Source organism: Pleurodeles waltl, chromosome 9 (assembly GCF_031143425.1).
Source record: "Pleurodeles waltl isolate 20211129_DDA chromosome 9, aPleWal1.hap1.20221129, whole genome shotgun sequence".
Classification (NCBI taxonomy): Eukaryota; Metazoa; Chordata; class Amphibia; order Caudata; family Salamandridae; genus Pleurodeles; species Pleurodeles waltl.
Genome location: NC_090448.1, coordinates 1172499988 through 1172515704, shown reverse-complemented (window position 1 = coordinate 1172515704; position 15717 = coordinate 1172499988). Strand labels below are relative to the sequence as shown.

General features: G+C 47.0%; 1 protein-coding gene across 1 annotated transcript in view; it reads right to left on the bottom strand.

Moving 5' to 3' along the window:
* The window catches only part of SCFD1 (sec1 family domain containing 1), a 354775-nt gene that overhangs the window by 152752 nt on the left and 186306 nt on the right, over window positions 1-15717 (bottom strand). The window contains exon 15 of the mRNA XM_069209057.1: window positions 10052-10148. Coding sequence (XP_069065158.1) covers window positions 10052-10148 — 97 coding nt within the window. The remainder of the gene's footprint in view (window positions 1-10051; window positions 10149-15717) is intronic.

Below are 15717 nucleotides of genomic sequence, written 5' to 3'. Positions count from 1 at the left end.
TGAGTGGGTGCATTCATGTGACGGAGGCCAGATGTAAATGTTTTTATGGTTGTCCTGGTGGGTATGCCCCTGTAGGTGTGATTACACAGGTGTGACCAGATATCTGCAGCTACTTTAGTGTGTGCAGATGGACATGTCAAAGGAGGAGCATTTCCATGGGTGTGGTGGGTTTGTTCGTTCCCATGGGTGTGTACCCATTGGTGCATTCTCTTTGGGTGTGTCGAGGTGGGTGTGTTCTCAAGAGTGTTGAAATTGGTGAGTTGCCATGGGTGTGGTGGGTTTGTTCTCATGGGTGTATCCCCATTGGTGCATTCTCTTTGGGTGTGTTCTCAAGAGTGCTGAGATTGGTGAGTTGCCATGCATGTCTCAAGGAGGGAGTCTTCCCATTGGTGTGTCCAGGCAGGCCTTTTATTGTGGATGTGTTCTCAACGGGCGTGTTGTGATGGTTGTATTCCATTGGGTGCTTTGAGGTGAGTGTTCTTCATGAGTGCTGGAATATTGGTGCTGTAGCAAGAATTGCAGCTGTTTACCAGAATGTCTGATGAGCTGTCAGGTTAGATAAGCCAATTGATTGCGACACATAATGTGCTCTCATGTTGATGGCTGCCAAGGATACTAAATGTCTCATATTAACCAGCGTCCCTGCCATTCATAATTCCCGTAGCTTATTTATGTGCTTTCTTGTAGTTTCCAACTTCTTAGGCATGTAAAGCTGTGATCTATGAAGCAGTTCAAAAATAACTCTCCATAAATTCTAAGGCCTTGAAAGACCACTCGCGTTCTTGTCCAGATCTCCGCCTCCCCCGCAGGGTCCTTCCTATGTTTACATCCAGCTCTCTCCTCAAGCCATCTTCTTTCTCTAAGCAGCCCCAATCCCAGCCATCTTATTGAAGAGTTCCACCCTGCTTCCACTCATCATAAATTGCACCCCACTGTGGGTAATTTCTCCTTAATACCTATTTCAGTGATACATATTTTATCAACCTAAAGAAAGGTGAGCTTTAGGAAGTCTAGCCTGTGACCACATGTGCATCCTTCTGGCCATATAAACACAACTCCATCTTTTACTCCAGGTATCTTCCTGGGATATGTGACCATAACAAGGTTACAATGTTTATTTGCCATGAGCTGGGTTGAACCAGTACAGGTCTGCCACACGTCCTCTCCCATCCTCCATCTGGCATCTCTGTAACTGGAATATCTACAAATACAAAAGTACACAAAGAGTCTGAGACAACTGCTCCCATTTTGTTTTTTAAAGGAGAAGAACAAAGCGGACTCTGATCGATCCTACCAGGGCAAAAAGCATCTGTGGGAGCGAAGAAAGGGCTGTGACGCCCTCCGTCTTGTCTTACAGCAAGTGTTCAGAAGGCCCCATCCAAATCTGCTGCCCACTCACCGGCACATTAAACAGTGGCCTCTGGCAGTCTGAGTGTGGGTGTGAGTTTCTGAGCAAAGAGACAGCTATTACATTAACATACCTAGGCGGTGGACCAACATCAAGGATCTGGATTAAGGCGCAGACATATGTTCTTCTAAAACAAGAACATGAAACAGAACAGCGGCCTGCAGCCACAAATACTGGCTAGCTTTAGAAAGGTGGCAGAGTGTCTGGGGCGCTGGCATCGCTCACGCAGCTGCAGGATGCAGGGTCTTAGCTGTGGTGGAAGGGGTTCTTTCGAGGCTGGGGATACAATACCACACTCCGTGCACCTATGGAAGAGCCCATGCTTGCAACGTTTACTGAAGAACTACAGTTCATATTAGAAGGTGGTATAAGAGCAGCCGGGTGAGTGGTTGGTCAAACACAACTGATCACAATGTAAAGATAGTTTAGCACATACTGCATAACATACCTGTATGTTTGGAGTTCATGCTTTTCAGTTAAGGTGAGGGGCAATGGGGTCAGAAGGTCAGAAGTCAATTACTGCAATGGTCCTTCCTTTGGGTAAGTGGGTTTTCAGAGACATCTAGCCCAAGGCGCCAAAGGCCAACAGTGACAGGCAGAACAGGGAGACCAGTAGTTCTAGTTGCTGAAATAACTGGCATCTCGTCAGCGGCGACCGCCGTACCTCATATGGAGAAGTTCTGAGCATCCCCATTTCTCAGGACCAGACAGGGCATTTAAATTTGTATTTTCCCTACTGCCCTGGCCTCACATTTATTACAAAGTCATGGTTCACTTTACACCTCTGTTTCACACAGACATACTTGAAAATAGTTGACTGAGAATTTTGTTTTGAGGGATGGTCTTGTGATCATCTACAAAAACCATCAGCTAATCACTAAACAGTACAAACCCACTTCTTTTCAATTACTCAGTCGGCCTAAAAATCTCTCTAAGCAAGGGGATACACTTCCACATAATTTATCAATTAACTGGTGCAGGAAACTGATTAATTCCATAATTCACATATCGGGCAAGATCCATGAACAACCAGCGGAACGGAAACGTAGACCTTTTAAGATTTGGGCGATCACGGAGCTGACCTAAATGAAACAAGCTAGCTTCTGTAAAACTGATGCTTCACGCTGGATCTCGTCCAGTTCTTATTCCTCTACTCACCATAAAATCTTAATACAGAGCTCACACTGTTTTCCAGTGGGCAAAGGAGCCAGCCCACCGCACAGACCTGTCCTCCTGGGCAGAAAGCCCCACATCACACCTACGGTAAGCAAGGGGGCAGGGGGAAGGATGCCCAGAGGTAGATGAGGGTTGTTTTGAACATGAAAAGGTGCCCCAATGCATGAAGGGTGCTTGGTAGAGTTTGCTTTTCAGCGTGGAGGTGCTTTATCCACACTTCCAAGAACTGAAGAAGTTTGACAATTGGCAGCTGACCAGTATAATACACCACTACAAGCATCTAAAGCCAAGGCTGCAGAAGACAAGAGACTTCTTTATACAACGGACAACATAGTCACTCCAGCTGAGAAGGGACACAGAAACAATGTTTCAGCAGCAGTGCTACCTGCACCTCGTATACTTAACACAGAGGCTGCGTCGGGTACACAGAAACAATGTGACAGCAGCAGTACTACCCGCACCTCATGTACTTAACACAGACTCCATCACACACACAGAAACAATGTGAGAGCAGCAGGACTACCTGCACCTCGTGTACTTAACACAGTGACTGCGTCAGGCACACAGACACAATGTGATAGCAGCAGTGCTACCTGCACCTCGTGTACTTAACATGGTGACTGCGTCAGGCACACAGAAACAATGTCACAGCAGCAGTGCTACCTGCAACAGGCACACAGAAACAATGTCACAGCAGCATGGCTACATGCACCTTGTGTACTTAACACAGTGACTGCGTCAGCCACACAGACACAATGTGATAGCAGCAGTGCTACCCGCACCTCGTGTACTTAACAAGGCGACTGCGTCGGGCACACAGAAACAATGCGACAGCAGCAGTGCCACCTGCACCTCGTGTACTTAACACTGAGACTGCGTCGGGCACGCAGAAACAATGCGACAGCAGCAGTGCTTCCCGCACCTCGTGTACTTAAAACGGAGGCTGCATCAGGCACACAGACACAATGGGACAGCAGCAGGGCTCCCTGCACTTCGTGTACTTAACACACTGACTGCAGCAGGCACACAGAAACAATGTGACAGCAGCAGTGCTACCTGCACCTCGTCTAATTAACACAGAGACTGCATCAGGCACACAGAAACAATGCGACAGCAGCAGTGCTACCTGCACTTCGTGTACTTAACACAGTGACTGTGTCAGGCACAAATCAACAATACGACAGCGGCAGTGCTACCTGCAACAGGCACACAGATTCAATGTGACAGCAGCAGTGCTACCTGCACCTTGTGTACTTAATATGGTGATGCGTCAGGCACACAGAAACAATGTGACAGCAGCAGTGCTTCCCGCACCTCGTTTACTGAACATGGTGACTGCGTCAGGCACACAGAAACAATGTGACAGCAGCCGTGCTACCCACACCTCGTGTACTTAACACGGTGACTGCATCAGGCACACAGAAACAATGTAATAGCAGCATGGCTACTTGCACCTCGTGTACTTAACACGGTGACTGCGTCAGGCACACAGAAACAATGCGAGAGCAGCAGGGCTCCCTGCAACAGGCACACAGAAACAATGTAATAGCAGCATGGCTACTTGCACCTCGTGTACTTAACACGGTGACTGCGTCAGGCACACAGAAACAATGCGAGAGCAGCAGGGCTCCCTGCAACAGGCACACAGAAACAATGTAATAGCAGCATGGCTACCTGCACCTCGTGTACTTAACACGGTGACTGCGTCAGGCACACAGAAACAATGTGACAGCAGCAGTGCCACCTGCAACAGGCACACAGAAACAATGTGACAGCAGCAGTGCTACCTGTACCTCGTGTACTTAACATGGTGACTGCGTCAGGCACACAGAAACAATGTCACAGCAGCAGTGCTACCTGCAACAGGCACACAGAAACAATGTAACAGCAGCATGGCTACCTGCATCTCGTGTACTTAACATGGTGACTGCGTCAGGCACACAGAAACAATGTCACAGCAGCAGTGCTACCTGCAACAGGCACACAGAAACAATGTAACAGCAGCATGGCTACCTACACCTTGTGTACTTAAGATGGTGACTGTGGCAGGCACACAGAAACAATGTGACATGAGCAGTGCTACCCGCACCTCGTTTACTTAACACAGTGACTGCGACAGGCAAACAGAAACAATGTGACAGCAGCAGTACTACGTGCACCTCGTGTACTTGATATGGTCACGCGTCAGGCACACAGAAACAATGCGACAGCAGCAGTGGTACCTGCAACAGCCACACAGAAACAATGTGCCAGCAGCAGTGCTACCCGCAACTCGTGGACTTAACACAGAGACTGCATCAGGCACACAGAAACAATGCGACAGCAGCAGGGCTACCTGCACTTCGTGTACTTAACACAGTGACTGTGTCAGGCACACAGAAACAATGCAACAGCAGCAGGGTTACCTGCACTTCATGTACTTAACACGGAGACTGCATCAGGCACACAGAAACAATGTGCCAGCAGCAGTGCTACCCGCACCTCGTGGACTTAATATGGTGACGCGTGAGGAACACAGAAACAATGTAAGAGCAGCAGTGCTACCTGCACCTTGTGTACTTAACACGGTGACTGCGTCAGGCACACAGACACAATGGGACAGCAGCAGTGCTACCCGCACCTCGTGTACTTAACACAGAGACTGCGTCAGGCACACAGAAACAATGTGACAGCAGCAGTGCTACCCGCACCTCGTGTACTTAACACAGAGACTGCGTCAGGCACACAGACACAATGTGACAGCAGCAGTGCCACCTGCACCTTGTGTACTTAACACAGAGACTCCGTAAGGCACACAGACACAATGTGACAGCAGCAGTGCTACCCGCACCTCGTGTACTTAACACAGAGACTGCGTCAGGCACACAGACACAATGTGACAGCAGCAGTGCCACTTGCACCTTGTGTACTTAACACAGAGACTCCGTAAGGCACACAGACACAATGTGACAGCAGCAGTGCCGCCTGCACCTTGTGTACTCAACACAGAGACTCCGTAAGGCACACAGACACAATGTGACAGCGGCAGTGCCACCTGCACCTCGTGTACTTAACACAGAGACTCCGTCAGGCACACAGACACAATGTGACCGCAGCAGTGCTACCCGCACCTCGTGTACTTAACACAGAGACTCCGTAAGGCACACAGACACAATGTGACAGCAGCAGTGCTGCCTGCACCTTGTGTACTTAACACAGAGACTCCGTAAGGCACACGGAAACAATGCGACAGCAGCAGTGCTACCCGCACCTCGTGTACTTAACACAGAGACTCCGTAAGGCACACAGACACAATGTGACAGCAGCAGTGCCACCTGCACCTCGTGTACTTAACACAGAGACTCCGTAAGGCACACAGACACAATGTGACAGCGGCAGTGCCGCCTGCACCTTGTGTACTCAACACAGAGACTCCGTAAGGCACACAGACACAATGTGACAGCAGCAGTGCTGCCTGCACCTTGTGTACTTAACACAGAGACTCCGTAAGGCACACAGAAACAATGTGACAGCGGCAGTGCTACCCGCACCTCGTGTACTTAACACAGAGACTCCGTAAGGCACACAGACACAATGTGACAGCAGCAGTGCTACCCGCACCTCGTGTACTCAACACAGAGACTTCGTAAGGCACACAGACACAATGTGACAGCAGCAGTGCCACCTGCACCTCGTGTACTTAACACAGAGACTCCGTCAGGCACACAGACACAATGTGACCTCGGCAGTGCTACCTGCACCTCGTGTACTTAACACAGAGACTCGGTCAGGCACACAGACACAATGTGACCGCGGCAGTGCTACCCGCACCTCGTGTACTTAACACAGAGACTCCGTAAGGCACACAGACACAATGTGACAGCGGCAGTGCTACCCGCACCTCGTGTACTTAACACAGAGACTCCGTAAGGCACACAGAAACAATGCGACAGCGGCAGTGCTACCCGCACCTCGTGTACTTAACACAGAGACTCCGTAAGGCACACAGAAACAATGCGACAGCGGCAGTGCTACCCGCACCTCGTGTACTTAACACAGAGACTCCGTAAGGCACACAGAAACAATGCGACAGCGGCAGTGCTACCCGCACCTCGTGTACTTAACACAGAGACTCCGTAAGGCACACAGACACAATGTGACAGCGGCAGTGCTACCCGCACCTCGTGTACTTAACACAGAGACTCCGTAAGGCACACAGAAACAATGCGACAGCGGCAGTGCTACCCGCACCTCGTGTACTTAACACAGAGACTCCGTAAGGCACACAGACACAATGTGACAGCGGCAGTGCTACCCGCACCTCGTGTACTTAACACAGAGACTCCGTAAGGCACACAGACACAATGTGACAGCAGCAGTGCCACCTGCACCTCGTGGACTTAACACAGAGACTCCGTCAGGCACACAGACACAATGTGACCGCGGCAGTGCTACCCGCACCTCGTGTACTTAACACAGAGACTCCGTAAGGCACACAGACACAATGTGACAGCGGCAGTGCCTACCTTAAATGGTGCAGACATTGAGATCAGGAGTACTGCCCCCTACTGGAATACTGCGAGAGCAGCAACTTGTCTGCTAAACCTGTAATCTCCATGAGCTGGTGCTTTGGGTCTGGAGTAGATCAGAGCTTACACGTCCCTATCCATGGAATAGCCAGTTGGCCTCTTTCTCGGAATGGAGGTTTTTGTATTTCCCGGTACAAAGTTTAACAAGCACATTTTAAAACCTATCCTAGAATGATGCCGACAGCCTCCAAGTAAAGTTGTGTATTTAAGGTCTTTCCATTTCTGGTAAATGTTGCTGGCATGTCTGCTTTAAAATAAATACTTTCCCACAACGTCAATAAAAATGGATGCCATCAAAAAATCCCTCATTAAGTGGCCTTCAAAACGATACCCTGTGTGACCAATGTTACATGCGAAATATGCACCAAGTGTACTATTTCTCACAACGATTTGATAGATTTCTGGCAAAGTTATCTTTATGCACCAGGTGTGACCAGTGCACTGTTAGTGCTCAAGAAGTTTCAAAATTAACTATTTCCAATATTTTTAAAAAATCACCCCTGTATCTGGTTCCCTTTCTGCTGTATCTCTGCGACTCGCTAATTGTTTGCAGCATCCTCATGTTCATCCTGACAGGTCGGGGAATGACTAGGAGCTTTCCTTGGTTACAGCCCATCGAGGGCCTTCACCATGTTAGACAAATGTGAAGCTGTATGAAGAGAGAAAGGGGTGATGGGATATGTGCATGCATTCTCCTGTGTGTGCTCGTGTATGTGCATGTGAGACAGACTTTCACACCTTTGCTGAATGGTGTGAGGGGTGAAAGTGTGCTATATTTGAAAGGTTCACTGCTAACTTAGTGAATTTCTGGGGCCTGCTCTGACTCGGTTTACATGCTACACGGGATGCTGCCTTTCCTTTGGGAGAGCGGTTTGTGTCCATGATGGGAATGACAGTCAGCATACACTCCTCCCCAGGTCCCACTCCGTAAAACCTCTTGACCTTGGTAGGATGAGAGTGTGAGCCTCACTGAATTCCTTTGCTCCGGGTAGATTTCCCAGTGCCTGAATGAATTCGACACATCTCTTGTGTTGTTGCTGGTCTCCAAGGCAACGCTCTGAATGTAGATTGATGCCAAAACCCAAAGAAGGATCAAATTATTCGAGGTTTCTGAGGCCCAGCTCCAATGACTCCTTCAGGGACAGGAAAGCTGGCTAAACTTTACCCTCCGCCGTAAATGTTTGGGAAGAAAATTCTGTTCAGGACTTGAGGACTGATAAAGTACTGCTGAAAAAGTAATTATCCACAGCTGACAAAACGATAACAACATCACCAATTAAAAAGGAAGTCTGTACCTGGTCGCATTGAAACATACAGGCAAAAGGTAGCATCATCACAAACATCAAACCCACCCCCTATGCAGATGCTATCAGTGCCAAAGAGCTGAAAGAACGAACTGCAGCAGTCACTCACACCATCCTAAAACATGTCAATTCATCTCTGACACATGAAACAAAAGAGGCTCACTTTCAGTGACATACCCACTATTTATCCAATAAAGAGCAAGGAAATATATTCAATCAAAGACATCTTTGCCTCTATATTTACAAAAATGATCGAGCAGGCTGTGTTCACCAAAGCCAGGAGTATGCCTCTCGCCATGAACCTTTATGCTGCTATCGGTTCGGCTTTAGACCTAGAGGCACTGAGGAGACATCCACTGTTCAGGTGCTCCATGAAGCTCTGTGTACACTCAAGATGGATGGCCTGCATCCCATGTGCGTACGTCACTCACCAGTGGCCTCCGATAGGGTCAACCATGCACCTTATTGCGTCCCATTTCAAACCCAATGGGGTGGGGGGACAGAGGGGTCTCGATCCAGGTCTTTCTATCCTTCACCAGTATTAGTCGCCAGGAGACTCTAAGATCTGCAGTCCTTCCTCAGTTTTGTGGGGTACGGCAGGAATCAATCTTACCCTCCACTATCAAATCGATAAATGGAGCCGCTGGGATCACCGTTTTCAGAGGACAAGGAAATTCACATTCATCAAAAGGCAGAAAACACCCAGGTAGGCTTAAGGGATTGTGACAATACGACCACGCTAGGGTTTTCTCACCGTTGACAAAAAGTTGAACCAACAGGCCATGCCACCAATATCACATAAAAGGCTGACAACCTGATTTATTCAGAAAAAACAATCTATACAAATAGGTATTTACAGAATTTCAGACAAGCACTAGTTCTAGAAAGGGAGCATGTCCTTCTTGCCAGGTTCACCCACATTTTCAATCACTTCATTCAAGTGAACTCTAAAGCAGCAACAAAGCTCATGACTGTAAGCAAAAAAAAAAAAAAAAAACACAATCACATCACCCCTTAAGTAATCTCCAGTGTCTCCTACTTGAGGAAAAGGCTCCTTTTAAAGTCAGCAAATTATGTTACAAAACGCTCCATCTGAAACAGCTACAGTACCTCAGTGAGACACTGACCCTAGCGGGGGGCCCAAGCACAAAAACTAGGTCAAGAAAGTTATTAGTTAATCTTCTGCTCTGAAAATCAAAAAATGCACAGCAAGTGTCCTCCTATACCTCCAAAATGGTGGAATTCACCCCTAGAAACCACCAGTCATTTTTATTCTCCCCTTACATTTTGCAAGCCGATTAAAAAACATTTTCAAATCCCAGCTGCTTGTCAGCTGAGGATGACTTAATGAACTTCGATTATCGATGATGCTGTCTTGGTTCCTCACTCTCAACCTCAGACCAGAGCACTGTTCTCTAATCTCACTGACTGCACCACTCCAACATATTTCAGTCAAGTCACCCTGAGGAAATCCTGCAGTAAGTACTGTCCTCTTACACCCGCTAAAATACTAGACATGCTGACACCCAACACTGATCGATGTATCGGCCTGTGATCCTGCGGCCTCCGAGAATGGACTCCCTGGAAGTACTCACCGTCAGGGTCCGAGATGATGTCAAGCAGGGACTTGTCAAGCGTGGTTTTACTCATCAACCTTTCTTCGTATTCGAAATATACATCTAATTTGCGAGTCTGTGAAGGAATCGAAAAAATAACAGGTTTATGTCAGAAGTGTTTGTCTTCCGAGGCACAGTTTACCATGTTCCCATGCGGCCACGGGTGCATTCTGCACGTGGTAGGCCTCTGGATGCACGCACGTCAGGAGACCTGCCCATGTGCATTCAAACTTCTCCTCTAGGAGAGGTCCTGATGGTGCCCTCATCATGCACAGGAGACACGGGCAGATTCATGCACAAGTCCTGCACAGACTTAAACCCCATGTTGGTCCTCACACGATTTTTCTAAACACAGCTCCATACAATCCATGCATATCATGTCTCATGTATAGTCCCACGCGCCCAGACTGAGATTAACTCATCACAAATGAGCACAAGTGGCCCTCTGTAGCTTTGGCTTTGGTCAAGGAATAATCAGCATAGGCCTGTTACTTTAAGAAAACTGACGCATGGGTGCCTAGTAACCGCACTCACCTTTGGGTCCTGCTCCCTTGCACACACTTGCCAGTTTCCAGAATTCACTGCAATTTTCTGTCCATACTAATAATTTTGCAAGCCTCAGGGAAACTACCATCAAACAATACTTGCTATGGTGAGTAACAAGTGACGGTCAGTCCTCACATTTTTTCATACTCATAGAATGAGCACAAAAGAATATGTGACAAAACTGGGGCACTGCCTGCAGACCAGACAAAAGTCTTCAGTAAATCTTGAACAAGATGAGCATTTATTAAAAGAACTGGCCCAACAAATGATATTTACAAAAACATTTTAGAGAGGCCCGCAGGGCAGCCTTACAGCTGCCATCCACAGAGAGGCGGTATGAAAGGACTTTAGCTCTGACTATGACGTGGTATGATTTCTAAAATAAAAAAGTGTTTTAAATGTTTCAGAATCCTAAAGGAATTTGATGTTACGAATCCCTTAAGAGAAGACCACCCTTGCCCCCTTGCAGGCAGACTGATGGGTCTGATCTTCTGGTGCAGGACACTAAAAGAAGGGGTGTAGACATACAATCTGCTTGACATAACAGTGTGAAAGGATGACAGGAGATAAAATGATGAGGGGACATGACCACATCACTTTTAGCACGCCCGCCTCGAATACCGAAATGACTGCAATCAAAACTGCAGCTTTCATTACACCAGTCAAACTCCTGGAGGATATGAATAAAAGCAGCGCGGGTGCAGGAATAGTCAACACAACATTCAGATCACAAACTACTTACTTATGCTCACGGGGGGCCATGGGCACAAGCAGCGTATGGACTAGGACCAACAACACAACAGTCAGATGCCAAACTAGACAGTCTACACTCATTGGGTTCAATGGATACTAGAATCAGCAACACAACAGATGATCACAAACTGGACAGTCTGTACTCACTGGAGTCCATCGATACATGTGTAGGCACCTAACCCAGCAACACAATATTTAGATTTCACAATAAATGGGGTTTGTGCACTGCTGGAAAGAAAAGTAACTTCCAGAGTCTACTGCCCAAAAACGTAGACACCTGTGTTGGCTCTAACACCGCCCCTCCTTTGGTGTCTCAGTTGTTGCCGGACAATCCTTGGTGACTACAGACTAGTGTCTCACACACCAACTCAGCAGTTCAGGGGAAGGATGGAAACCAACCACCTCCATCCCCTGCTGAGATAGAAGGTACCCACTCTGAGGAGGTTTAAGGACCAAGAAAAGGTTTAGTTCCAACAAATCAAATTACAAAAGCCAATATGGAGCCAGCAGGATCACCTGGCATCTTTGCTTCTCTGTGGCTTACGAACAATTCTGTGAACAAAGGTAAAGTCGTGCCAGAGTCCACCATTCAAGCTGTTCAGAAATGCACCTTCTAGGGATAAGAAACTTCATGCTCCGTGAGGCATGATATGTTTCCGTTCAAACAAACAGGCCAAAACAAGGGATGCCTATCTCTGGAAGATATGGGCGACCACTTCCCTAAGTAGTTCCTGGTCATGAAGGGAGTAAAACAATCTGCTCAGTAATTCCACCTCCATGGTGCTGCCAGGTGGGTGGTCAAAAGGTGGCTAACCTCTTAAAAGTGCCACTAACATAGTTCCACTGACTAGTACGCACAACTGGAGAGAGCATGTGTCTGACTACCTGCTGACATAAAACATGGCAGCAGTGTAGCTGTTGCACCTTACCACCCTTCTCCTTCCTTCAAGAATGAATGAAAGACTTCACAGCTATAAGCATCGATTCCTGCTCCGAAAAGGTCATATGGAGCCCTTGATCATTCAAAGACCATGATCATCAACTTTAAAGGGATCAGGGGACAACACCAGATGGTGAATATGAAGCCGTAGAATCCTGGAACAGGAAGGAAGCTTTGTTTAGGAGGATTTGAGATGCTAACCACCAGCTGAGATTGGTATTCAAGACTGTGAGATAAGTTTGGACTGTGGACTCACTGCTCCCAATCCCAGGCCAAATGGTGTTTGGAGGCTGTGGTTGGCCTTCTCACAAATGAAAACACCTACACATAATATGCCTGCGATTTATTTTCCTCTCAAATCACAATGGAAACGCTGCTAAGAGAAATGAACACCTACCAGTCTCTTTAATAGCTGTAAATCTCTATAGAGGGCAGAAAGTACTCATGAGCCAAGTCCAAAAGTACACCAATGCAACTAATGGGGGACCAAAGAGGATGACTTAGACTGATGGCACTGGGCCAAACAGCAACAAGGCCACTTAGTGAAAGGATTGAAGGGATATAATTGGGAAGAAGACCTTATTGCCCAGACATCCAGCCAGAGAATGCCCTGAAGCCCCAGGAACAAGGTATCAGCTGTCAAAAGGATGGTAAATACACAGTGTGCCGAGTTGTCATTCTCAGTCACTATGAAGATGAATTAAAAATGTTGGCCTATCTCAGCTGGGCACATGTCCCATTCATTTCCCTCCTCGGTGCACATATATAGCTCAGCTCACAGGCAGGCCCATAAAGAACAGGCACAGGGGCACTCCAGAGCTGCCTCCATTGATTAAGATGGAACTTCACCCATGCACAAGTTTAAACAGTGAGTGAATACCCCTTCTTCAAACCACACTTGTGGCAGCCCAGGTGGGACACCGATCACCAATGGGTTCAAAACATTCACCCACAGGTCTCACCCAGGTTAGTATCACACACCACAGCCAAAGCTCACTGGTAGGGATGGGGTTGTATCTATACACACTGTCTCCATGATGAGAAGAGAGGATACCTAGGCTGATTGCACTGGATGTCACAGACGCCCCACCAAGTCATGACACCCCCCAAAACCAAAAGAGAGCTACTGCAGCATGAAAGACCCACACAAGGGTGAAATGAAACAGAAAGCACTTTAGCTTTGACTATGTATGAGGCTGCTCTTAGGATGTAGAATATGATTTCTAAAACAACCTTCAGACAACCTAGGGTGTCTTCAAAGTGAGCGGAACACTGCACTGAACCATCCTAGGAGCCAAAACAAAACTGGTGGATTTAACACCACAATAGTGACTAATTATACAGAGTATCATACGCTACAAACTTAACGGCTTCAGGGCGCTCAAAGAATAAATGAAGTTATTCCGCTCAATAGCACTCATCTTATCAACCTCTAAAAAATGAAAGGCTGAGGCGGCCTTGCTGGTATCGAAAGGCACAGCATGGAGGTTTTTTTAACAGGCTCACCATCCTTTAGATAACTTGCAAGCTAAACTGCCTGCAAGCTGAACAAGCATTTTCAATGCAACGGGTCTCGCATTTGCTTGAGTTAGAGCGATTAGTGTTGTAAAGAAAAAAAAACGCAGCACGATTGCTGTCTGTAAAATGCAGCGCAATAGCGCTGCGTGGAAAATAAACAGATAAAGTAGTCCGGACCCCAGGCTGAAAACATGGAGCCTTGTATGTTTTTAGTAGTTTACCGGTGCTGAGTAGGTGGGCTAAACACCCGAAAAGGCATGATGTATGCATGCCTTTCACAAATAAAAGCAAGCGGATTTTAAAAGGCAAACCCACGAACCAATGTAAGTGACTGATATGACATTGGCGTGGTTTGAAGCCCAAAGAGAGATTACAGAATGGATGGAGAGCTTTGCGCTTGCCCATAAAAACCCAGAAATAAAATACAATCACCAGACACATTACAACTACTGAGAAAGGACTTGCCTGTTTGTTTAATTTAAAAATTGTAATATGGCAATTATCAGCCATCAAGGTTATCATCAAACTAGACAGGATCCTAACTGTACTCCCTAACCTGGTTTCAACACACCAGTAAATAAAAAGGACCCAAAGTAAACACAAAAACGGGAAACACTTAAACTGATGCCATAACCAAGATTAACATTCTGCAGGCAAATTCCCCACACAGAGGGTTCTTAACACAAAGCTGTTACTGGCCCAGTATCCAGCCAAAGACCTGGACCTGCCTGGTCCCTGCACATCAATGGAAATTCCAAGGAACTACAACTCGTCCTTTCATTTCATTAGCAGCTAAAGAGAAGAAGCAGCCGGACAACTCTAGGCACAGGGTGAGAAGGCACCAGAGCATGCATCTAGCCTGGGCAACTTTCATGAAACACAACAGAACCTACTCAGCCACCACTGACTCTTCTGTATTGTGGCTGTCTTGGAAATAAAATGCTCATAAATCTTTGTTGAGAATGGATGGGTGTCAATGGCACCTCAGCCAAGTTCATAAGAACCATTTCTACTTTAAAGATTCTGCTGCTATGTTGCTACACCTCTACGCAATCTCCTGTAACTGACTCCTTCCATGGACCCCTCACCAACTGCTTTCCAAAAGGTTTGCAAACTGAAAGTTTCTCTTGACACCAGTCTCCCGTCCTAGTTCATTGATTTACCAAAACAAGCATTATTTTCTTGGAATCCTGCCTCCGTTGCTCCTGCTGCAACAGACTCTACTTGCCTTCGCAGTGGCCTTCTCCCACATCAACGACTACAAAGGCATCAAACATGGCTTTGCAGACAAGATGCTGGCCAGGCCCTAGTGTACACAGAATCATGGGGCTTACCTCATACTCCGTCTGCGATGCACCAATCAGATTTCACCTGAAATAAAAAAAGTTTCCCGGGAGGGTAAATTCGTAAATCTCTACATAGTAACTAAGACCCTGTACTACCAGGCAAACTGATGGTATCATTCCAGGTGACACACAACTGTTGACTATCTCAAAGAGACTCATTCTTTATCGAGTAGACATCCTGGTCACCACTGCTTTTCAATCGTTACTTGTGAACATTTAACACAAGCCTTACAAAACCACCGCTCCTGCCTCAACTGTGTCAAGATCATTACCTGGATCTACCTTCGCAAGCGAGGCAGATCGCTGAATCAGGGCACAACCCTCAGGAAACCTGAAATATAAGACCAGGTTAGGGAGAGCTTCTAATGCCTGAAAACCCCACAGGAGAAGAGTTCCCACAGTAAACACACCTGAAAAACGTTCACTATTCACCTAGCCAGTACAATCAGCACAGCACTATCCGTAATGGATCAAGTAAAAAGACACAAGAACCTGAACCAATTGCAGCTTTCCTTCAAAAAGTGAATGCCACACTAAAGGCA